The sequence below is a fragment of the Heterodontus francisci genome, chromosome 3 (assembly GCF_036365525.1).
Source record: "Heterodontus francisci isolate sHetFra1 chromosome 3, sHetFra1.hap1, whole genome shotgun sequence".
Classification (NCBI taxonomy): Eukaryota; Metazoa; Chordata; class Chondrichthyes; order Heterodontiformes; family Heterodontidae; genus Heterodontus; species Heterodontus francisci.
In genome coordinates, this window is record NC_090373.1 from 59055496 (window position 1) to 59081082 (window position 25587).

At 41.4% G+C, this 25587-nt stretch overlaps 1 protein-coding gene across 2 annotated transcripts in view; it reads right to left on the reverse strand.

Annotated features, from left to right (window-relative positions):
- Positions 1 to 22740, reverse strand: part of adam17b (ADAM metallopeptidase domain 17b) — a 92957-nt gene extending 70217 nt beyond the window's left edge. For both annotated transcript variants that reach the window (XM_068022411.1, XM_068022410.1), the window contains exons 1-5: positions 22433 to 22740; positions 15920 to 16052; positions 12930 to 13063; positions 3796 to 3884; positions 2964 to 3150 (exon numbers count right to left, since the gene is read on the reverse strand). In XM_068022411.1, coding sequence (XP_067878512.1) covers positions 2964 to 3150; positions 3796 to 3884; positions 12930 to 13063; positions 15920 to 16052; positions 22433 to 22586 — 697 coding nt within the window. In that variant the 5' untranslated portion in view covers positions 22587 to 22740. The remainder of the gene's footprint in view (positions 1 to 2963; positions 3151 to 3795; positions 3885 to 12929; positions 13064 to 15919; positions 16053 to 22432) is intronic.
- Between the last annotated feature and the right edge of the window lie 2847 nt (positions 22741 to 25587).

Genomic DNA, 25587 nt, shown 5'->3' on the forward strand with positions numbered 1-25587 from the left:
AGCATAGTGCCATAATAATAAAAGCAAAATACTGCGGATGCTGGAAATCTGAAACAAAAACAAGAAATACTGGAATCACTCAGCAGGACTGGCAGCATCTGTGGAAAGAGAAGCAGAGTTAACGTTTCGGGTCAGTGACCCTTCTTCTGGCATAGTGCCATGCCTTTCTGCTCACTTCCACAAAGGCTAACAGGAGATTTGATACAGGGTTTAAAATCATGATGGCTTTGAATAGAGTAAATAAAGAAAAAATGTTTCCAATAGCTAAAGAGTTGATAAGCAGAGAGCACAGATTTAAGGTGATCGGCCAAAGAACCAAAGAAGACATAAAACTTTGTACGCAACAAGTGGTTAGGATCTGGAACGTATAGCCTGATAAGGTGGTGGATACAGATTGAACAATGGCCTTCAAAGGGGAACTGGATAAATACTTGAAGAAAAAATTGCAGGATAAGGGGAAAGAGCGGAGGAGTGGGACTCACTGGATTACTCTTTGAAAGAGCCGGTATGCACTCTGGGTCGAATGAACTTCTATGCTGTGCTATTCTATGAAACCTCAAATCGGTGGCCTTACTTATAAGATAATAAAGCATGCAAATCCGATCAAAATCCACAGCCATTTAGCAAGAGGTTTATAACCACAAGTGGGAGCTAACAGAACACAGCGAATGAACAAGCTGCCCTTCTAGCAGCCTGTCAGGATTGCTCTGTCCAAACAGAACAGAAAGCACCAGGAGCTAATCAAAGTTTCCTTATAAGGAGAAGCCACTGAGCAGGTAAACAATAGAATTCTGTTTCACATCAGTAAAGATTAAAATGATGGCTGATAATCTAATTAATCTGTGGCCTCACTTGCTTGGCCATCAGGGGCATCCTGCAGAGCATGGGTCCAGGGTTTGTGGTGGAGGTTGAAATAAAAGCAAAATGCTGGAAATACTCAGCAGGTCAGGCAGCATTTGTAAAGAGAGAGACAGTGTTAACATTTCAGGTCGATAACCTTACATCATTTCAGAAGAAGGAACTGTGCATTTCAGTGTTCAAAGGTTTCCCTTACAGAAAATAACTAGGCAAAGAAATGGTGAACAATTTGCAGATTGTCTTTATCAAAAAAGAAGTTCAAAAATATACTTCAGTTAGGAAAAAAAGGAAATGCTGGCAAATGTAGTTAAAACTCAATGGAGCATTTTGAACAAACAAAAATTGGACCAAAAACCCCTTGCTCTGAGTACGTTTTCCAGGACCAGCATTGACCAAAATCCTCCATTTCCCTCCTCTTCCAGAAGTTCATTACAGCACGGGCCTGCAAAGCCTGTGCCTAAAGATCCCAGCCAAAAATAGGACCCCATCAGGGTCAGTGATCAAAGTCCAATAGGCTGCCTGCCACACAACCTGAGGAATTCAACCTCCTTCATCCGATCCCATAGAAATAAGACATTTTAGCATCCAGCACTAGAAAACAGCATGCCAGTCCTCTACTGGGGTAGATTTTAAATGGGTAGAGGCAGGGAAGAAGGTTGTGTGGGGACAGCAGAGGGGCCAAGAATGTTCTTCCTGTCATCTTAATTCGATTCTGCTCCCTGTGAATTAGGAATGTGTGTTTTCTTTTTGAATATATTAGCCTAATTCAGTCCTCAGCGAATATGTCAAACGTGACAGCTTCCAACAAGACTTGAAGCACCCTTCTGTTAATGAGAAGGAAAAGTAAACACTTTACACAATATGTGGTTTCTGAGCAACAGAAAAGTTTGGCATTAGGAAGTGTGCTCAGAATCTATAATATTGTCCAACATATTATATCCAACTCATCTCTCAATCTGTATGCAATGACTGACTGAAGTAGTTACTTCCTTAATTATTTCACATTGCTTTCTTAGTTTACAAAGGCCACTCCACATCCTCTTTCTACTCCAACACAAAATGCCTCTCTACATCCACCTACTGGTTATTTTAAACATTTGGATCATCTTTCCAATGTAATAAATACAATGTGGGAAATGTGTTCAAACTGTTTAAGACATCTTTAGCAAAACTCAATTTATCCATCTATCTTGCATGTTTTTACTAAACATTGGAAATGTCCTGCCTAGGCAGTAATTCCAAGGAGCCAAAGGGGACATTGATGGAGATATACAGGTAGTTCACCTATCTATCCTTTTGACAACAGAGACATAAGTCCAGGTTTCCTGCACCTTCATAAAACAGAAGGGAATGGAAAGTGGTACAAAAACTGAAACAAAGTGTTACTGCACAATTTTAAGACTACCTTAACGCAATGGAGCCATACAATAGATTATCAGCAGAGTTCATTAGCTTGAGAAGAACTAGGTTCTATTTCCAATGTACAATCTAAGTTCTCAGTTGAGGACTCAATATTCAACTCCCCTTACAAAATTACATTGCATATACTAATGAATGTTTTTTAAAATCACACACATAACCTGTACAAACTGAGTACAAGAAACGATAATAATCTACATAGCCTGAGGATTTTTAACCCTTCAATATTAGTCATATCTGTTCAAGAGCATGACCCTACATTTAGCTGAGCTATGTTTCACAAAAGGCAATACTAGCTTCTGCAATTTTATGTTTTCTTTTATATGTGTTTGGAATATCTACAAAGTGAGCACAACTTCTAGGCATACAAGATGTAATGTAGTGCTAATGATTGAGAATGGGTTTTAGTAGCGATTACAGAATTTAAAACTCTGCATAAATAATTCCAAAGAAAACTGGAGCGTAGTCAGCCAAATGTATCCAGTACTATTGAGAGAAGTATTGAGAAGTACTTTCTCAGACAGCTTGAGACATTTTATCAATATCAATATTTCAACAGCGCAGAGCCAAAAAATCTTTCTACCGGCTACGCTAACAGCAAGTTCGCTGAAGACCATTTCACAAAATGGACCAGGCCATGTGATAGAAAATCAACAAGAAGATAGCAGTTTCTCAAATACACCTACCTGTAGAAGCATCTATATCAAAATCATCCTCCTCCTCATCAACTTCTTCTGGCAAAAGCTCAGAGTCATTCAGCTTTATATAACCACAAACATTTGATGATTTTAATCGCCCAATTTCCCGGACATCTTCAGATTTGTACGCCAACAATTGTTCAACAGGTACAGAGTCAATAAACCTCCATAGCGGCTAGAAACGGAAATAAAGATAACATAAATAAACGAGTAAAACTCTCAACTTTTCACAACTCACCTTTGACCAAAACAGGCAATGTTTTGTAGTTGTAAACAGATAGTTTTGGCAATGGATAGTGAGAGATGTAAAGCTCAGCTCAGGGTTGAACTGAATCAATAACGTACTTATCTAATGTTTCTCTTAAGAAATTCACAGTGCTTCACCCACACAAATAGAGTAGACTACAAATACTTCATGAGTATACTTCAGCCATCAAAAAGGCCAACATAATTTTTGCCTCTATAAATAGGGGCATAGAGTATAAGAGTAAAGAAGTAATGATAAACTTGAACAAAACACTGATTAGGCCATAGAACTGCGTGCAGTTTTGGGCACAATACAGAAAGGATGCTGCAGAGTGCACTGCAGAAAATTGCCACAAAGATACTATGGGTCAACTGGCCTCCTACTGTGCTGTAAACTTATGGTTCATACTTGTATTAAAACCCAATAGCTTTGAGCTCTATGTATGCATTAGAAGTGCAAATCTGCTTCAGCATATTATATAGACAGATTTTGTGTTAAACTTCTATTACATTCTTCAGTCTTCAGGGTTTCAAAATTTGACATCCTAAAAAGGTAAATTAAAGTTAAGAATACCTCTATGTTATATTCTCCTTCATCAGTAACAATTCTGGCAGTAAAATCCTTATCATCAATAAGAGCACGGACTTTTGAACCTGGTTCACCTATTAATTAAAAACACAAGTTTGACACAATTAGATTTCCGATTCTTTACAATCATTTTATTTTGAGTTAGGACATCAGAATGTTAATCAAAGGGGTCCTCCAATGTCCCAGTTGATAATAGAGGGGTGTAGTTCATAGACAACAGATCATCTCTGGTTTGACATTTGCTCTCAAAAGGGGTGGTGTGTAATTAATAAATAATTATTCAAACTTATGGTGCTGAAAATCCATCAAATTAAGAACTTTTACAAAATATTAGAGATATATTCTGGCAACAATTAACAATATTCTTTTGCTGTGAAAATATTGTGTTCACTGCACACAGGAGAAAGTAACAGCCATAGAAATGCTGTTAACACAAATTAGCATCCGTCTGTATCAACTTGATATTTTTAGATAGATAACAGCCATAAATTTAAACAAAAATACAATTATCTACTAGAAAATTAAAGACTCAATTTCCATTCCTATTGTTTCATTCTACCCGTGTTTTGCATAATGTGAAACCTTGATCTTGTACAAATTGAATATTCAAAGGAATATGTGCTATTACCTAATTTCATCAACTCCAAGTCGCCCTGGGTAACTGTCAAGTTGAAAATACTATTACAGTAATAATACTATCCCTGCTACATATGCAATTTTATATTAAAACTAAACACTAAACCATGAGCAAACAAAATTCGAACACTAAAATGTTGCTTATATTGTCCCTCAGTTCCCTCATTTTTAAAAAAAATGTAAATATTGATTTAATTTTTCCCCCATCTAACCTGTTTTTCTCTTTTAGCTTTTTTTCTCCCCTTTAAAATATTTTGCCAGATAAAAGCAAACCAGCTTCAAAAGTTCAGCAAATTAAAGCCCAGACTTTGACAACTGACATAGAAATGGTTTTAGACATCAACAGTAGAAAGATGACTGCCAAATGGATATACTCATCATTGCCAGAGTCCAACACCTGGATAAGAACTCACCTGCCACTCAAGAAGTTGAGGGGAAACTTCAGTGTAGCACAATACAAAGAATGGTGTGTATTTAACCCATCGTCCCTCTGATCATATTACACACTTCTTTACTTGATCCTTGCATTTTCATCTATCCATATAAAAGCTCTGAGAGTGTCTGCCACACTTCAAAGTGCCAGAAGTACATTAATAAGAGAAAGGCATGCTTTTCTTCCCACTGAGCTGGGGTTGAAATTTGCAAATTTACCCTGGTCAACAACTTACATTTCAACAGTGCTCATAATGCACTAAGAAGTGTCAACATTCTTATCAGGGCAGTTGATCATGAGTAGACAGGCAGTGGGGGGGTGGGGGGGGGGGGGGGGGGCGGGGAGAGAAAAATAAAGACAGTTAAAGGAATATGGCCAGAAGTAAAAAGCAAGGTCATGAGGAATGTCCTAAGGAGATTTTGAATCCAGGGATAGGAATGGAAAAGTAGAAATGCTCAAGGAAGTGGTTTCAGTGGATAGACAAGATGGCTGAAGGAGGAGGTACACCCTTGGATACAGGAAGCCAGTAGAACTTGGTATAGACAAGAACAATGGGGATGCAAGCCTCAGCATGAGTGAGGACACAGGTTGCAGCAGTTTGCATAAGTTGTGGTTTGAGTGGTAGAGGCTGGGTGGCAAGCAATGATGGAACGTTTCAGCAGTGGAGATGGAGAGGTAGGCGCAGAGGCATGCAATATTGCAGACATGAAAGAAAGCAGTCTAGCCAAAAAATCAGATGTGGAGGAGGAAGCTGAGCTCAGGCAATATAACAAGGTTCAACACTTCTGGACCAAGTGTGAGGTGGCAACCAGTGGAGATGGAGTTGACAATGCAAGCATATAGGTGTTTGCAGAAGACTAAGTGGATGGCTTCTATTTTGCTAATGTTAAGTTGGAGATAGTTTATCTTAATTTCAGATAAGCAGCTGGCAACATCCATAGGGTTGACAGAAGAGATAGTAAAGCAAAGCAGCTGACCTCATTTGGGAGGTGTTGGAATTGTGAATCAATGGAAGCTAGGACAGAAATGATAGGTGAACAGGATCTGGACAGCAGAGTTTTGGATGAGTTGAAGTTTACAGAAATGGAAAAAGGCAAGCCGGTCAAGAGAATATTCAAGCAATCATTGGAACCCAAGAACATAGGAACAGGAGGAGACCATTCAGCCCAGTCTGTCCTGCCATTCAATTAGATCATGCCGAATGGGTATATCAACTCCACCTACCGGCCTTGGTTCCAAAACCCTTAATATACTTGTATTATCAATCTCAGTTTTGAAATTTTCAATTGACCTAGCCACAACAACTTTTTGAAGGAAGAGTATAGCAGATTTCCATTTTTTGTGTGAAGTACCTTCTGACATCACCTCTTAATGGTCTAGCTCTAATTTTAAGGTTATTTCCCCTTGTTCTAGATTTCACCACCAGAGAAAATAGTTTCTCTCTATCCCTCAAGGTGATTGGTGAGTTTTTTTCTCTCTAATCTAGGGTAGTCATTTAAACTCACACTGCCAAACGAAAAAGTACTGTATTAAATTTACAGCTTAGATTAATGAATAGAATTCAAATCAGGCTAAGTATATTCCAATCGGGCTAAGAAAAACAGTAACTAAATTATTAGTGCAGAGCAGATCTAGAGGCATTTTAATTAAAATTAATAGTTTATACAAGTGTTATGACCTGATGAGAAAGGTGTCTAGGGGTCTTTTATTCTCTTCACCTGGTCTTATTGCAACAGGGTGTAATTTTAAACAGTGTTTTGAGCTTCCCCTTGGTGAATCCTTGCAAAGAAACGAGCACAAACAGGTCTTCTTAAGTTTAAAGAAGTGAAATTTATTAAACCTTAAACTTCAACTCTAATACGGTTAACCCCTACAGATATACGACACACCCACACTAGCATGCACATGCGATACACACATGTAAAGAGGGACAGAAAAGAGAAGAAAAATAAAATGGAGGGGTTTGAGGCAGTCTGTAAAAAGGGGTTTCTTGTTACTGTTTCTATGTTTCCAGCTCGCCGTAGATTGTAGACAGCTCTGACTTTTCGTAAGGGCCCAGTATGCTTCTTAAACCTTGTTCACTGTAGGAGACTTTTCTCTCTTGTGGTTCATATGTCTGCAATGGTTTCTGAAGCTGGTGAGAGTGAGATGAGAGCAGGCAGGAGAGAGGTGTTCTCAGTCCAGGAGAAAACAGCTTTCTGATTTCAAACTCCAAGTTAGAATCTCAATTTCAAAAAATTCAAACAGTCATGTGACCAAACTGGCCCAACCACGTCTGTTTGTGTATTCAGCCATCTTATTAGTTAACCTGGAATGCTTCAACGTCTGGCAACCATTGTGGATTAAATTGGAGCAGGGAATAGCTCCTTTGTAATTTGAAGTACTTGCCTGTTGATACGCTAATGTCTCTCCCCAGCCAAAGTCTCCAATTGTTTTTTAAAGCAAGTTCTTTCTTCACCATCAGCAGTTTAAAATCAATGTTCATGTGGCGAAATGAATTTTCCTCATTCTTGGCAGGTTGCGGGGGGCTTGCCTGACACAAGGTATTAACTAGATTATAAAATAGGGGAAAGCTATTTTTCTTAGATCATGGATGGGCAGCTGAGACCTGTTGCTTGCAATTCCTGCAGCGGGTGGGATCTTCAGGGCACTTCATGTGTCTTGTGGGGGGGGGGGGGAACCACATGTGTAGGAAGTGTCTCCAGCTGCTTCAGCTCGAGCTCAGGATTTCTGAGCTTGAGGAGCAACTGGAGCCACTGTGGAGCATCAAGGAACAAGAGAATTTCCTGGATCATGTGTTTCAGGATGTGGTTCCCCTCACAAACAGTAAGAGTTCAGGATAATAGATGGGGGGGGGGGGCAATCTGGAAGAGCAGGAAGATGTAGAAAGTGCAGCAGTCTTTCGAGATGTGTGCCACTCTGAAATTGGTACTCAGCTTTGGAGACTGTGGGGAGTGACGACACTTTGAAGGAATGCAGTCCAGACCATGGCAGCAATGGGTAAGGGACTGTGCAAGAGGTAACAGCAAAAAGAGCAGCAATGCAGTCTTATAGGAGGTCCATAGTTAGGGGAACAGCAGGGGGCACCTATTCAAAAGGGAGGGGTAGCACCTCATTAGAATTGGGACCAATGTCCTCACAGGGAGGTTCACTGGTGTGGTTGGGGAGGATTAAACTAAACTCGCAGGGGGCTGGGCGCCAGCATACAGAAGTAGAAAAGAGGAATAAGGCGCATAAAGAATGAGTGTGTTGGATAGTACTGGAGAAGGAAACAGTATATTAGATATGAGTAGACTAGGAGGACTGTAAGGAATACAAAGACAGGTTTAGAATGCACGCATGTAAATGCACAATGTGTGGTGAATAAGGTTGGTGAGCTACAAATGCAAATAGTCGTGTGGGAGTATGATGCAGTAGCAATAACAGAAACATAGCTTAAAAATGGTGAACAGTGGGTGCTTAATATTCAAGCATACAAAGTGTTCAGAAAAGATAGGCAAGGAGGAAAAAAAGGGAAGTGGGGAGACTGTATTGATTAGGGAAGACGTTGTAGTGTTGGAAAGAGAGGATGTCCTTGAGCAGGCAAAGACAGAATCCATTTGGTTAGTTGAGAAGCAAAAAAGGGGATGATCACACTACTGGGGGTATTCTCTCAGCCTCCAAATAGTGAGAGAAATAGAGGAGTAAATCTGCTAGGAAATCACAGAGATGTGCAAGAACTATATAGTGGTTATATTGGGGGACTTTAATTACCCAAATATCGATTGGGATAATGTTAGAGTGAAGGAAAGGAAAGGGGAGGAATTTCTGAAATGTGTTCAGGAGAACTTCCTTGACCAGTATGTTCTCAGTCCAACTAGGAAGGAGGCATTGCTGGATCTGGTGCTGGGGAAGGAGACAGGTGGACTAAGTGTCTGTGGGGGAACTCTTGGGTAAGAATGATTATTGTATCATAAGATTTAGATGAGCAATAGAGAAGAGCAAGGAACAATCTAAAGTAGAACTTATAAATTGGAAAAGGGCCAACTTCAGTGGGATGAGAGGGGATCTAGCCAGGGTAAAATGAAACCAATGATTGACAGGAAAAACTGTAACAGAGCAATGGCTGATCTTTAAAGAGGTGTTGTTTCAGGTACAGGCTAGGAACATTCCAACAAAGGTGAAAGGTAAGGGAACCAGAGCCAGGGCTCCTTGGATGACGAGGGAGATAGAGAATATGATGGAACAAAAAAAGATGGTGTATGATGCATGTCAGGTGAATTCTCCAAATACAATAAGTTGAGAGGGGAAGTGAAGAGGAAAATATGACTGGCAAAGGCAGAGGCGCAATGGTTAGCACCGCAGCCTCACAGCTCCAGCGACCCGGGTTCAATTCTGGGTACTGCCTGTGTGGAGTTTGCAAGTTCTCCCTGTGACCGCGTGGGTTTTCGCCGGGTGCTCCAGTTTCCTCCCACAGCCAAAGACTTGCAGGTTGATAGGTAAATTGGCCATTGTAAATTGCCCCTAGTATAGGTAGGTGGTAGGGGAATATAGGGAAGGTGGGGATGTGGTAGGAATATGGAATTAGTGTAGGATTAGTATAAATGGGTGGTTGATGGTCGGCACAGACTTGGTGGGCCGAAGGGCCTGTTTCAGTGCTGTATCTCTAAATAAAATAAATTTTAAAAAAAGAGAGAAAATGACAAAGGAATGGTAGTTGACATAAAAAGGAACCCAAAAATCTTCTACCAGTATGTAAATAGCAATCAGGTAGTAAGAGGTGGGGTGGGTCCCATTAGAGACAAAGAGGGTAATATATGCTTAGAGGTGCAGGGCATGGCTAGAATACTTAATGAGTACTTTGTATCAGTATTTACTAAGGAAGAGGATGCTGACAAAATTGTACTGGTAAGGCCAGCTATGCTTAGAGTGGATAGTTGCCTGGTCTGGATGGCTTTCATCCCAGGTTCAAAGGAAGTTGGAGTGGAGATAGCAGAAGGGCTTGCTATAATCTTCCAATCTTCCCCAGATACCGGGGATGTGCCAGAGGATTGGAGTGTGGCACATGTGACACCCTTTTTTGAGAAAGGATGTAAAGACATTCCTAGTAACTACAGGCCAGTCAGTTTAACATCTGTAATGGGCAAGACTTTAGAAACAATAATCAGGGAAATAAAAATCAACAGGCACTTTGAGAGGTTTGAGTTCATTAAGGAGAAACAGTATGGATTTGTAAAAGGTATTTTGTGCTTGACTAATCTGATTTTTTGATGAAGTAACGAATAAGGTTGATCAAAGGAAACCATGGATATTATCTATCTGGATTTTAAGAAAGCATTTGGCAAAGTACCACATAAAAGGCTGGTTAACAAAATTGAGGCTCATGGAATAGTCAGCTTAGATTTTTTTTAAAAATTGGCTTAAGGGCAGAAAACAGCAAGTTGTGGTAAATGGTTGTTTTTCAGACTGGAGGATGGTAGACAGCAGTGTTCCCCAAGGTTCAGTGCTAGGACCACTGTTTTTGTTGATATACATAAATGACTTGGATATTGGAACACAGAGCAAAATTTCAAAATTTGCCAATGATACCAAACTTGGAGATGTGGTAGACAGTGAGGAAGATACCAATCCATTGCAACAGGACATTGATAGGCTTGCAGAATGGGCAGACAAGAGGCAGATGGAATTTAATACAGAGAAATGTGAAGTGATGCATTTTGGAAAAAGGGATGGGGGGGCAATATAGACTAAATGGTACAATTCTAAAGAGCGTACAGGGGGTTTGGGGCTTCATGTGCATAGATCTTTAAAGGTGGCAAGACATACTGAGAGAGAAGTTAGCAAAGCATATGGAATCCTGGGCTTCATAAATAGAGCTACTGAATGCAAAAGCAGGGAGGTTATGCTGAACCTTTACAAAGCTCTGGTTAGGCCACAACTAGAGTATTGCATCCAGTTCTGGTCACTACACTTTAGGAAGGATGTGAGGGTTCTTGAGAGGCTACAGAGGAGATTTACCAGAATGGATCCACGGATGAGGAATATTTAGCTACAAGGTTAGGCTGGACAAGCTGGGATTGTTCTCCTTGGAGCAAAGGAGGTTGAGGGGAGATTTGATAGAGGTGTACAAGATTATGACAGTTTTGAATAGGGTAGACAAAAAAAAGCGATTTCAATTAGCTGATGGTACAAGGACTAGGGAAACAGATTTAAGGTTTTAGGCAAGAGATGCAGAATGGAATTGAGGAAGACCTTTACGCAATGAGTGGCAATGAACTTGAACTTGCTCCCTATTAGGGTGGTGGAAGCTGAGATGATGAATAATTTCAAAAGGAAATTGGATGGGCCCTTGAAGGAAATAAACTTAAAGGGCTACAGGCACAGAGCCAGGGAATGGGACTGACTGGATTGCTCTGCAGAGAGCTGGCATGGACTTGATGAGCCAAATAGCCTCCATCTGTGCCATTATGACTATGACTCTCCTATGGTCCTGTTAAACACCTCAAATTAGATCACCCCTCAATCTTTGATATTCAAGGGAATACAAGTTTAGTTTATGCAACCTGTCCTTATAATTTAACCCTGAAGCCCTGGTATATTTTTGGTCAATCTGCAATACACCCTTCCAAGATCAATATACCCTTCCTGAGATGCGTTATCCAGAACAGAATGCAGCACTCCAAATGGGGTCTAACCAAGCTCTGAATAGCTGTAACATAACTTCCACACCCTTATGTTCCAGCCCTCTTTAGATGACGGCCAACATTCCACTTGCTTTATACATTTTTTTGTCCCTGTCCATTAATTATTTAGTTATTTCTTTACTTGGACGCCTAAATCACTCTTTTCCAGTTCCTACCTTCTCGCCATTTAGAAAATACTCTGATATATCTTTCTCAGGTCCAAAGTGGATGACCTCACACTTTTCCACAGTGAATTCAATCTGCCACTTTTGCCCACTCACACTCTATCAATGTTCCTTTGCAATTTTCTGCTCCCATCTGCACTATTTACTTTGCCACCTAACTTAGTGTATTCAGCAAACGTAGATATATGGCTCTCTATTCATCTGAGACATTTATATAGTGAAAAGTTGAGGCCCCAGTATAGATCGAGCCTGGAGGATAAGGTTTCCAGCAACAGAGGCAGATGATGTTACTGAGGTGGAAGTAGACAGTCTTTGCAGTGAAGAGTGCATAGAGTCAGAAGCACAGCAATAGGAAGCCAAGACTACAAGCAGTCTGGTTCAGCCTGGCACAATGGCGAGGGCTCAGAATTTGTGGTAAGGCTATAAACAATGGCTTCAGTCTTCTCAATACTTAACTGAAGAAACTTGTAGCTCATCCACAACTGGATATCAAACAACCAGTTATTAACTCCCTAAAACTGATAGATAAATATCTTCTCAAACGACTGAAGGCTACTAGGACAGATGAACAATTCCCTCAGTATTTCCCATTTTCTTCACCTTTCATGTTTTGCTTTGTACCTCCAGTTCCAACACCAGCATTTAAATGACAAGCATAACCAATCTGGTTACCAACAGATTCAGACAGTGTCACCTTCAATTTTTTTCCTTGTGCACAGCCTGTTGATTTCAGTACACAGTATCTTTAATTTTTTTTTGCATGGCAGGCACATGTGGTTTCTTTGCGGCGGCAGCTTGTAAGCGGCCTCTGCAGTATCTTCCGGGCTCCTATTTGGCTACGCACAGCTTACAGGGAACATTGGATTCAGGAAACATATATATTTGAGGACATAAAAAGCTCACTGATATAGAGCAGCCCGGTAGCCACGACAACTGAATCATTAGGTTCCCACTTAAAGACAAGAGTTCCGAATCTTCTGACTGAATAATCCACTCAGCTTCATCAGATATTAAGGAAATATATACATTGTTTTGAACAAATTAACTTCCCTTCCCCCAAAACAACTTTCATATTATTGCACTTGAATATTTTGTAGGCTTATGCTTTCAATGCAGTAATGCTACAGGTTACAAGAAAAATACTTCATGATTTTAAAACAGTACCACGGTTTACAATCAATCAATCTCATTACATGCACTGACCAATCACATGGCCGGTAAAGAAGTTTTTCCATTGCACAGGATATTCTTCTTCATTTCCATCTCCATCCACTATTACTGCTTTGAAAGTTTCAGAAAATTGCTCCACGCTTGATGTTAAATACAATTTAAAATTTCTGTGAAACAGAAAGTTCAAAGTAAGATATCAAAGAATCCTGTAGTAACAGTGTTCTTCTGTCAATCACTTGTTAGAAACTGCATGCTTACTTTGTGCTCTTACACAGACATTTGGACAATAATTTTAGAACAATTCAGATAGCAATGCCATTTAGATGAATCTATAGCACACTTTGTTAGGAAAAAGGATAAATCTTTTCTGAGAGTTGTGGAATTTTTTAAAAATCCAAGCTTTAAAAGATAGATGATATACAGGGTTTTCGGTCTTACAGTTTTCTTTTTAATTCATTCATGGGATGGGGCAAGGACAGTATTTGTTGCCCTTCCCTAATTGCCCTTGAGAAAGTGGCAGTGAGCCACCTTCTACAATACAACTGAGTGGCTTGCTAGGCTATTTCAGAGGGCAGTTAAGAGACAACCACATTGCTGTGGATCTGGAGTCATATGTAGGCCAGACTAGTAAGGATGACAGATTTTCTTCCCTAAAAGGACATTACTGATGCAGGTGGGTTTTTATGACAACCCAGTAGTTTCATGGTCGCCATTATTAATACTAGCTTTTTATTCCAGATTTATTTTCGTAATTGAATTTAAATTCCCCAGCTACCATGGAGTCCAAGCCTCTGGATTACTCGTCCAGTAACATAAGCACTATTCTACTGTACCCCTCTTATTTAAAGTTTTCTCAATATTGGGAGGCAGACAGATAAGTGACAGTCGCTCTGGGATACACCTCCACTTATTTCCACTCTGTTGTTGAGGAAATGTTGACCCTTCAATGTTTACATAGTCCAGAACCAATTCACTGGGTATAATCGAGGGTTTGGATGTGACCCCGAATCCTGGATGCTCAACTTCTTTGCTCAAGTTATGCACGATACAAATTAATATACTGCAGTAAAGTACCCTCTCACCAAAAACTTGGTTTCAGGTAAAGTTACAGAGTTCTGGAAAATATTGAGTACTTCAATCCATGCCTTCATTTACAACATGTGACACTGCATCACAGAACTCAAATGTAACAGATTTATTCAAGATTCATCTAACCACCAGCACTGTACTATAAGTTTATAAACTAGAAATCTATAACTTCTGCACGCATTTTCTCATCAACTTCCATTACTGTAAATAAAGTATGATGTCCTGATAGTCATATGATTACATTTAAACATTACATAGAATTCACCTCTCTGTTTGGGCATGGATGTCAGCCATATTCATAGATACTTCAGATGACCAAGAAAACTCTTCAATTTGTGGCCCCTATTAAATCATTCAGAATGAGTGCAGAACTAACACTATTTTCCTTCCAATACTCGATCAGCTAATTCGCACAGAGCCTTTTTAAACTAAGTATCGTTAATAGAGACAATCCACAGCTCAGCAAGTTATACTTTTTCATAGAAAGAGTTGTCAGAGCAGTCTTTATTTCCAGCAGGCATTCCAGAATATATGTAAGTGCAAGAATTAAGTAAACATTTAAATATCACACGTGAAATGTTAATGAGCTCAGATCACACCAGCAAATTTTTTCATGGTCGGATATTTAAACAGAACAGCAATAAAAAAAAAATGAAGAATACAGCTGAAAACACATACATTAAATTTTGTGTGGAACAAGTTATTTCCATTTATCTCAGTAGGATACATTTTCTGAGTTTTAACCCATGAACTGAAAAATCGTGAATGTATTTGATTTCCTGATCCGCACTTAGAGTAGGCCAGGTGCCCAGCCAATGCCAAAGACTAAGAAAAATCTATCTTAGTCACTTTCAGAAGAAAATAACCTCTTCATTGTCCAAATAATACATTAACTTTTTAATCATAGGACTATTAATATTAAAACTGAAAGGAAAATTCTAACAATAGAGATTTTTAAGTTTGCGCCGGCATAAGTCTTCCTCCTTGCCACAAGGAGGCACCACAATCTCCGCTCAACACCTTTCCTGCTTGGTGCAACTTCTTACGGGGATAAGGCTTGAACTGGTGACCATTCTTGCCTTATGACACCAACGATACAGTTTTTAATCGGCTTGATGCATTGCTTGTAATTCAGTTTCATCACTTCTTTAGTCTCATGGATTCAAATAAACCAAAATTAATTGCTTTTAATACTCTACATAATGATAGTAACCTTTCAATACATTGCAACAGAATCAGTATTATTGGAGCATGAGTGGAGGAGAATGAATTTGGTTCAGGATAAAACAACTTGATTGGCGGCATGCTAAACTACAAGCAGTGGGAGTTAGGACAACCATCTATATTAACATTTATAGCACCTTACAGATGAGATATTGGTTTTAACAGAACAATGTGAAAGAATGTTCTGGAATATTGCACCACGTGTTACTAACGGAAGCATTTCTGGTCTTTGAAGTGAGCAACTATTTTAATTCTTTTCTATCTTTTTGCCACCAATCATGAAAAACATGGATGGTTTTGAATGGAATGGTTTTCTTACATAGAAAATACCTACTCTACTCAGTAATATAAACCTTAAATGTAATCCTGGAAAAAGCCCTCAAATGTGAAAATTTCCTCATAATTCTCATTTCGTCAATAAAATTGACTATGCTGCAAAAGCATGGGTTTCCTCCGGGTGCTCCGGTTTCCTCCCACATGCCAAAGACTTGCTGGTTGATAGGTTAATTGGCCATTATAAATTGCCCCTAGTATAGGTAGATGGTAGGGGAATATAGGGACAGGTGGGGATGTGGTAGGAATATGGAATTAGTGTAGGATTAGTATAAATGGGTGGTTGATGGTCGGCACAGAATCGGTGGGCCGAAGGGCCTGTTTCAGTGCTGTATCTCTAAACTAAACTAAACAAAACATAATGCATCCATACATACCTGTTTAGGGCTGAAAACTGTACCGATTGTTCTACATGGGACTGTGGTCCTGCATCACGTTTTCTCACAGTGTGCTGACGGATATCCGACAAGGAGAAGATGTCATAATCAGTTAACAATTGATTCAAAACATCTGTAAAGAAATTAGAATGGGTTATCAAATTTTCTTTATTAGAACACTGTTTATAATACAGACTGTAATGACAATGTTATTTTCCTACCGTATGACTTAGACACAAACTCAATACAAGTTGGTCAAATTTACAGATGACAAAATTAGGAGGAGCAGTGGAATCAGAGGAGGCAACTCAGATTGAGCTGGACAAAAGTATGAGTGGACAGAATAATGCGCTGAAATATAATACAGACAAATATAAAATACTGCACATAAGAATAAACGTGTAGTGGAGTCAGCAGGACCTGGACACCAAAAAGGACTGATGACACGTGGCATGAATGTTACCTTAGGCTTCAGTGACAGTTAATGAACATGTTCAACAAGAAAAGGCTCAAACCACTCCCACAGTCCTTCAATGGGACTAGCATTGCCAAATATCCCATCAAAATCATGAGTCACCACTGACCAGAAGCTTAATTGCATCATCCATATCATCAATATGGTTGCAAGAGGAGGATGGAGGCAGAAAACTCTGCAGCGAGTGGCTCACCTCTGATCCCACGGCTTCCTCCTCCTCCTATAATTTGCTCTATTATCGGCAAGATTATAAGATTCAAGTCAGGAGGTTAATGATATACTGACCACTCACCTGCATGGGTATAACTACAACAACACTCAAGAAGCTTAAGACCAGTCTATTTCATCAGCAGCCGTCACTGCACTCAATAACGAACATGTTCACGATTGGTGCACGGTGGTTGCTAGCTACTAGACTGCAGCAGCTCACCAAAACTGCTTCACCAACACCTTCCAGCTCCATGGCCTCTACCACACAGGACAAAAGCAACAAGACTGTGGGAATACCATCACTTTCAAATTCTTCAAGTCACACAATATCCTGACCTGTGTTGTCATCTCAATAGTACACATGCTAAACTCGAATGTGTAATAATACAATTCCTGACTGACACTTTTAAAAGAGAGTTTGTATTTTTATTATTTTGCCTTTCTCTACTTTTTGTTCCTTTGTCACATTCTTGTAACATCTCCCCAGTTGTTCCTCTCTATAGGCATCAAGGTTACATTAAGCTTATTGTACCATTTCATCAATCCTAAGAACTGCCTCACATGGCAGAACACTAACACTCTTAGCTGGGCAGTAACTAAAGTGAAGTGTGAGAGAAATTAGCAGAGCAATCTTGCTGGAGCAAGGAAGGGAAGGAAAAAAATAAAAGTTGGGAAAACCAGAGATTACATCACCATGGTAAACCTTACTTGCTGGCAAACTTTGAGGCCAATCTCAAATTCTACACAACACACTGTACCAGTGCAAACTTTTGCTAGCTTTCACGAATGAATACCACTTAGTTGAGGGAAATGGCACTGAGAAAACACTGAAGTTTAACATAATCAGTCAAAGAAAAAGGTTCTTATTCACAGACTAATAAGTAGTACTTTTGAGGTCAGAAAAATGTTGACAGCACTTTAATCAGCTAAGTAGATGATGTAATTGTTTTGTCTGCTGCAACTTTGACGGAGATCATTTAATTGCATAAAAGTCTCCTGTTCTGACATTATACAATTAAAGTGGAAGTAGTATATTTAGATGCGAGATTTTAGAAGACAAGGGTACAATACAGTTTTACTATTTACATTCAAAAACATAATTTTGTACCCTTTTATTTTTCAACCATTTCTCAAACATGTCATTCATTTCTCATTTTTCTCATTCACATCCCATTCTGCTCTGTTGCACTTGTTTTTGTGTCCACATTTCCTTGCTCTTTTTCTATATTGTTTTCTTTTTCCCTTCTATATTGTTCATCTATTTTCTCTTTATAATCAGTAAAAAAAATTATCCTGACAATTTTGTACAATACAGCAGAAAAACCAGAGAGAGTGGGATTTGGGCTGCATTGTCTATCAGATGCCCAGCAGCTCAGGCTACCTCAATTGCAAAATTAAACTAACCAAAGAGCAAAATTAGAGTGCCAGATTAGAGGATAAGGAGATGGCCACTCAGAGGAGATTTCTAAATGTTAACAGAGAAGGCAATTCTTAAACCAAGGACAGTTGGAGACAAAAATCTACTGGCTGCAACTTTGTGGCTTTAATAGCTACCCCAAACATTTTAAGTCCAAACCTTTCCCTTTAGGGAAATAATTCCAATGCAGAGAGGATGTAAATATTCTAACACCAAGTATTTCATACAATAGCAGCTGTCAAATTCATCATCTGTACAGACTTGCATACTGTTAGGAACTTTGTTGGAAAGTTTTTTCCAGTGATGACTATCAAGAAATACATCAGGCATTGAAAAACTCCTAGGCTGCACTTACGTGACAACATAATAATGAGGCTATTTGTTGCAATCCTTCCATCTATGAAAGATGATGGACAGGCAGCAAACTATCCATTTAGGTGGGGTGTCTTCTCTTGGTGCACCTTTGCTGAAGGCTGTGAAAGCCAATCCTTGAAAGGCAGGTTCTGGAACAAGTGCTGCACATGAAACTGCCAAGTGACGCTGTGAGTTGTTGATTTTGACGTTGGTGCTGTTGCCGAGCTGCTGTAGCCACTAGTAGTCATGGTAGAGCATGTCAGTCCACAGGATGTGTCGCCATTTCCCTCTTTCGCCAGCTAGTGACTCCCAGGTGGGATAGTCGACATTTAGGGTCTTCATATCACACTTACAAGCATCTTTGAAGCGGAGATTTGGGTACCCCACTGGTCATCTGGCTCCAGCTACCTCACCATACAGAAGGTCCTTGAGCATGCAGCTGCATTGCATCCTACGGACGTGTCCAATTAGTGCCAACATACTTGAGAGTTCTGCCTTTGACAAGACTGCCACGTGTGAATTTGTACCCAGAATTCGCTGCAGACATTGAAGATGGAAATTATGCTTCTTTTCCTGGTAGCTTTAAGTCATCCATGTTTCACAGCCATACAGCAAGGTGCTGAGAACACAGGCCTTATAAACCATCAGCTTGGTCCTATCCCATGCGCATTTCACGAGTCGGCCAAAGGTGGTAGCTGCTTTCCCTATGCGTGTATTGAGCTCTGCATCAGATTGTCTGTTACCGTGGACCCAAGGTAGCAGAATTTGCTAACCACTTCCAGTGGGGTGTGATTTAGTGTGATCAGGGGCAACACCTTGTCCCATGACCACAGTTTTCTTGATACTTATAGTCAAGCAGAACAGGTTACAGGCATGGGAGAGACAGTCGTCGAGTCTTTGTAACTGAGTTTCCATGTGAGCGACTAGCGTAGCATCATCTGTGTAGAGGAGTTCTCTGATCAGGACGTGATGTGTTTTTGTCTTCACCTTTAGCCTTAATAGATTGTACAGCTTTTTTTAAAAATTCATTTGTGGGATTTGCCCTTGAACTGAGTGGCTTGCTTGGCCATTTCAGAGGGCATTGAAGAGTCAACCACATTGCTGTGGGTCTGGAGTCACATGTAGGCCAGACCTGGTAAGGACAGCAAATCTCCTTTCCTAAAGGACATTAGTGAACCAGATGTGTTTTTACAACAATCGACAATGATTTCATGGCCATCATTAGCCTAGCTTTGAATTCCAGATTTATTAATTTAATTCAAATTTCACCATCTGCCAAGGTGGGATTCGAACTCATGTCCCCAGAGCATTAGCCTGACCTAGTATGCAAGTCGACTCCTTCCATATCAGGCAAAGGTCAGGAGCATGGAGAAGATGCCAAAGAAAGCAGGAGCTAGGGCACAACCCTGTTTCACTCCATTCTTCACTCCGAAACTGTCGAAGTGGAGCCATCAAACTGTACAGGGCAGTACATGTCGTCATAGAAGGAGTGGGTGAGACTGAGGAGCTTCGCTGGACAGCCAATTTTCCCCAAAATCTTGTACTGCCCTGCTCTGCTGACGGTGTCGGATACCTTAGTGAGATCTACAAAAGTAAGGTAAAGGAGTATACTCTGTTCCCTACATTTCTCTTGTAGCTGGCGTATGGGGAAGATCATGTCCACAGTAGATCTGCCGACATGGAAATGGCTCTGTGCTTCCAGGTACACTCAGTCTGCAAATAAATTGAGTCTTTTAAGTATGACCCTAGCAAAGGCCTTCCCTGTGACGCTAAGGAGTGAGATGCCTTTGTAGTTGTTGCAGTCTCCTCTGTCACCTTTGTTTTTGTATAGTGTGACGATTTTGGTGTCACGCATCTCCTGTGGAACACAGCCTACTTTCCAGCAGAGGAGAAGGTCATAAAGGTGTAACAATAGATGGGACTTTTTATGCTTGAGCAGTTTGACTGGGATTCCGTCCTTGCCGAGCATCCTTCTGTTCGCTAGGCGGTCTATAGCCTTCTTGAGCTGCAGTGATGAGGATTCCTCATCTAACTTATTCACAACAGAAGGTTGCACGAGAGTGTCAAGCGCAGGCTGAGATGTCCAACTCACAGGAGTACAGCTCACAGCAGTGTTCAACCCAGCGGGACATCTGTTTACTTCTGTCGGTGAGTACTTCATCTGCTAACTTCAGGGGAGCAGCTTTGGTGATGACAGAGCCAAGTGCCCTCTCGAACCCTTCATACATAGCTTGTAGATTTTGTCACATGCAGTTTGGATTTCTTGGCATAAGTTGATCCAATGTTTGTTTGCGCAGTATCACCCTGTCCTTCGCATGGCTGTCTTGGCTACTTTATATATGTAGTCCAAACACAGCCTTATTAAATAATTTTATAGAATGTATTCAGCCATTTAACCCACAGTATTACTCTTCAAAGCAAATATATAATCCTGAAAACTAGATGGCACTAAAACTAAATTAAAAGTTGGAGAGCAAAAAAAAACTGTGCCCAATCCTTTCTGTAGTACAACTAAGAAGACTAATAAATCTCCTAGGGCCTTGCACAGTTAGGAAGAGAAATGGCATATCTTTGAGTAGTTTGTTACAATGGGCAGAAAGATGTTATTGCACTTCTTACGGAACAAACAATAACAGGCTTTATTTTACCCATTTTTTCCAAAAAATATATTTTATTCCTAAAATTTGTAAAAGTACATTACATAGTCCAAATCTGACATTACATAAAGTCCTTTACTGTTCAATTTTTCATTACAGTATGTGGCACATTAAGTGTAATGAGACTCCTCAATTACAGGTTCTATTTGCAACATATACTTCGTGTCACACATACAGCCCAAGGGGTTTTACATGGGTTTCAGCCCCAGTGTAGTACGGCAGGAGAGTATTTATCAGTGGCCTTTCCCAACTGAGCCTTTGCAGCAGATGCCCCAAGCTTTAACGAGTCCCTCAGCACGTAGTTATGGACCTTGAAGTGTGCCAGTCTGCAACACTCGGTCATGGACGGCTTTTTGCACTGGAAGACCAACAAGCTTCGGGCGGTGAGTACTTTCACGGAGTCGTTGGTCCTCCAGCAGCAGTTAATGTTTGTTTTGGCATGTGACCCTGGGAACAGCTTGTGGAGCACAGATTCCTGTGTTATGGAGCTGATCTGCATGTACCTTGACAAAAAAAAGCACTGCATCTCTTTCCAGACCTTCTTTGCAAAGGCATGTTTCAGAAGGAGGTGGGCAACGGGCTCGTCCCCACAACAGCCGCCTTGAGTTCAGCGTGCGGTGGTGTTGAGACTCCAGGTGTACTTGAATGATCTGACGGGGAAGGCCCTTCCCACTCCCAACCAAACTACATCTTGGCGCTTGTTTGAAAGTTCTGGCGAGGAGACATTCTCCCAAATGACTGACAGGCTGTTCAGCAAACCATCCAATAGGAACTGCAATTTCCTTTTGCCGCCAAGGCCTTGAGGACGTTAAGTGCAGACCACGGCCTAATGGACTTGTGATCAAAGGTGTTTTGATTACAATGGTCCAGGGTGCTTCAATGGACAAATGCTACAATCATGACAAACTAAAAAGCTCAATGTGGTTTATCATATGAACAAATGGATTTTATAAAAGTTGCAACACAGCACTACACTGAGCTGTGCAAGCGCACATGTTCCTGTAGGGGTCCTGATCCAAAAAATGAGCAAATCTTTGAAAAAATTCTGTTTTGGGTCCAGTTGTGCAATAGTAGCTAAGAAGAAACACGGTACCATTCAAAACAAAAACATATTAACCAAAGCAGAAGTTTTGTGTGTCACACACTTTCCGTAAGTGTCACTATTTCCTCTATTATCCCTTTATAACAGCACCCCTATTGTTACCAAACAGACCATTATCGACCCACCAAAGGAGATCTGTTAGGATATAAAATAACATGTCATGCATCCATACATCCCATCCCACCCCCGCAGGATCACTCGCTCCTACAAGTTTCAACAGAAGGGCTCCTTTATCAAAAGTGCCAAGCAGTTTAAGAACAAATCTGACCCGCTCCAAACACACAGCCCGTCCTCTTACCGAACTGACGATCCTGGCCCTTGGCTTCAGACTGGGGCCCGGCTCCCCTACCGGCGGCGGCCTCTCCCAGCAAAACGACCGGCAGCAGAAGCAAAGCGAGTAGGAACCGTCTCCGCGGGGCCGTGAGGGCGGCGCCGAGACCTCGCACGATCATCGCCCAGACTCAGAATGCTGAACACTTGAACGGCGGGCCCGACTCTCACCGATGGCGTAGTTTCTACATGTCCCGCCGCCAGCCGATCCCAAAAGGACAAGATAACCCACAGAGACCGCTTCAGCCGGGTCATTAAACAACCCGGAAACAATCCAACGCAGCCCGGAAGTGCCCGGGACAGTTTGGGGAAGAATAGACTTGAATGAAGAAGGGCGCCATCTTGGTAAAGACGTTCGGAAAACGACTTATATTTATTCCCTCACCATGCCGTTGACTGGTGCTGGGGGACAGTTCCACTGCATTAACACCTCCCCCCCACTAATACCTCACCAAAAGGGGCATTCGTCATATGCGTCAGTGGGCAGCTCAAAATGACAGATGGTGTCACAGCAAACCTGGATCCTGTCCTCAACCTAATTCCACGCATGCGGTTTCCAGCAGAGCTGACTGGATAACAAACAGGAGCAGGAACTCCAAATAATTTCACGCTGCTGATCCACCTCACACCCTCTGGCTCAAGAGAACCATGGACAATTGTAGATCCCCTGTGAACAACGAATAACATCAGACGCACCAAAGTGCTTTTCAGCCAATGAAGTATTTTCATTGTGTAAGTGAAGTGTAATCACGGTTGTAATGTTAGGAAAGGGGCAACTAATTTGCCCCCAGCAAACTAGAACAAACAGCAATGTGACAATGACCAGATCATTTGTTTTGTGTGCTGCTGATTGAGGGATGAATATTGGCCAAGATAGTGGGGATAACTCTCTTTCTCTTCTTTGAAATAGTGCCATGGTATCTTTTATGTTCATTTGAGAGGACAGACAAGGCAGTTAACGTCTCTTCCGAAAGATGACACCTCCAAAAGTGCAGCACTCCCTCAGTACTGCACTGGAGTGTCAGCCTAGATTTTTGTGCTCAAATCCTTTGGTCAAGGATTTGCTATTTTTTTTAAGATAGGGCCTTGAAGAGAAATTTTTTAAAAACCTAAGCTGCTTCACAAAGACTAGGAGATAAATAATGAGAATCTGTTTCTAATTGCAGAAAGAGCCAGCGGTGCTTCAAAGGAGCATTATAAAACAAAGTAGAACACCGAGCCACACAACGAGACATTAGGTCAGATGACCAAAAGCTTTGTCAAAGAAGTAGGTTTTAAAGAGTGCCTTAAAGGAGGAAAGCAAGGTACAGAGATGAGGAATAAAAACAGAAAGTGCTGGAAATACTCAGCAGGTCTGGCAGCATCTGTGGGAGAGAGGCAGAGTTAACGTTTCAGGTCAGTGACATTTCATCACAACAGGCAAAGGTTAGAAATGTGATAGGTTTTAAGCAAATAAAGCAGGGGTGGGGGAAAAGAGAACAAAAGCGAAGTTGTGTGATAGGACAAAGGGCTGGAGAGATTAACTGACAAGGAGGTCATGGGACAAAGGTAAAGAGAGTGTGCTAATGGTATGATTAAAGACAAAGCATTAGTGCAGTGGGAGTGTTAATGACAGAATAATGAGCAGCTCTAGCCAAAAGCGCAAACATGAAAAAACCAGTAGGCAGGCACATGGTAAAAAACAAATGGACCCAAATAAAATGGACACCAGGGTGTCGCGGAGGGAACGATCCCTATGGAATGCTGACAGGGGAAGGGAAGGTGCATGTGGTGGTGGCATCACGCTGGAGGTGGCAGGAATGGTGGAAGATGATTCTTTGGATGTGTAGGCTGTCCGGGGTTGCGGGACTAACCGGATCCCAACCTCATAGTCCCAAAGCCCTGGACAGCCCGCTTCTACCTCCTTCCTAAAATCCACAAACAGAACTGTCCTGGGAGACCCACTGTTTCAGTCTGTCCCTGCCCCACTGATCTTATTTCTTCCTTTCTTGACTCAATCTTTTCTCCCCGGTCCAGTGTCTTCCCACCTATATCTGTGCCTCTTCTGACAGTTTTGACAGTTTCCAGTTTCCTGGCCCTAACCGCCTCCTCTTCACTATGGACATCCAATTTCTCCGCACCTCCATCCCCCACCAGGACGATCTGGGTGCTCTTCGCTTCTTCCTTGAACAGAGGCCCAACCAGGCCCCATCCACCACCCTCCTCCGCCTGGTTGAACTTGTTCTCACATTGAACAGTTTCTCCCTCAACTCCACTCACTTCCTTCAAATAAGAGGTTTTGTTATGGATACCCTCATGGGTCCTAGTTGTGCCTGTCTTTTTGTGGGGTATGTTGAACATTCCTTGTTCCAGTTCTACTCGGGGCCCCCTCCCGCAACTCTTTTTCCGGTACATTGATGACTGTATCGGTGCCGTTTCCTGCTTCCGCCCCGAACTTGAAAACTTCATCATTTTTGCTTCCAATTTCCACCCCTCTCTCACCTTTACATGGTCCATCTCTGAAACTTCCCTTCCTTTCCTCAACTTCTCTGTTTCCATCTCTGGGGATAGGCTGTCCACTAATATTCATTATAAGCCCAACGACTCCCACAGCTACTTTGAATACACTTCCTCATGCCCTGCTTCCTGTAAAGACTCCATTCCATTTTCCCAATTTCTCTGTCTCCAAAGCATCTGCCCTGATGATGCAACCTTCCACAACAGCACTTCTGATAGGTCTTCCTTCTTCCTCAACCAAGGATTCTCCCTCACTGTGGTTGACAGGGCCCTCAACCGTGTCTGACCCATTTCCCGCACTTCTGCCCTCACCCCTTCCTCCCAGAACTGTGACAATGTTCCCTTGTCCTCACTTTCCACCCCACCAGCCTACACATCCAAAGGATCATTCTCTGCCATTTCCGCCACCTCCAGCGTGATGTCACCACCAAGTGCATCTTCCCCTCCCTTGTCAGATTTCCAAAGGGATTGTTCCCTCCGCGACACCCTAGTCCACTCTTCCATTACTCCCACCACCTCGTCCCCTTCCCAAGGCGCCTTCCCATTCAATCGTAAGAGGTGTCATCCCTGCCCTTTTACCTCCTCTCTTCTCACTATCCAAGGTCCCAAACATTCCTTTCAGGTGAA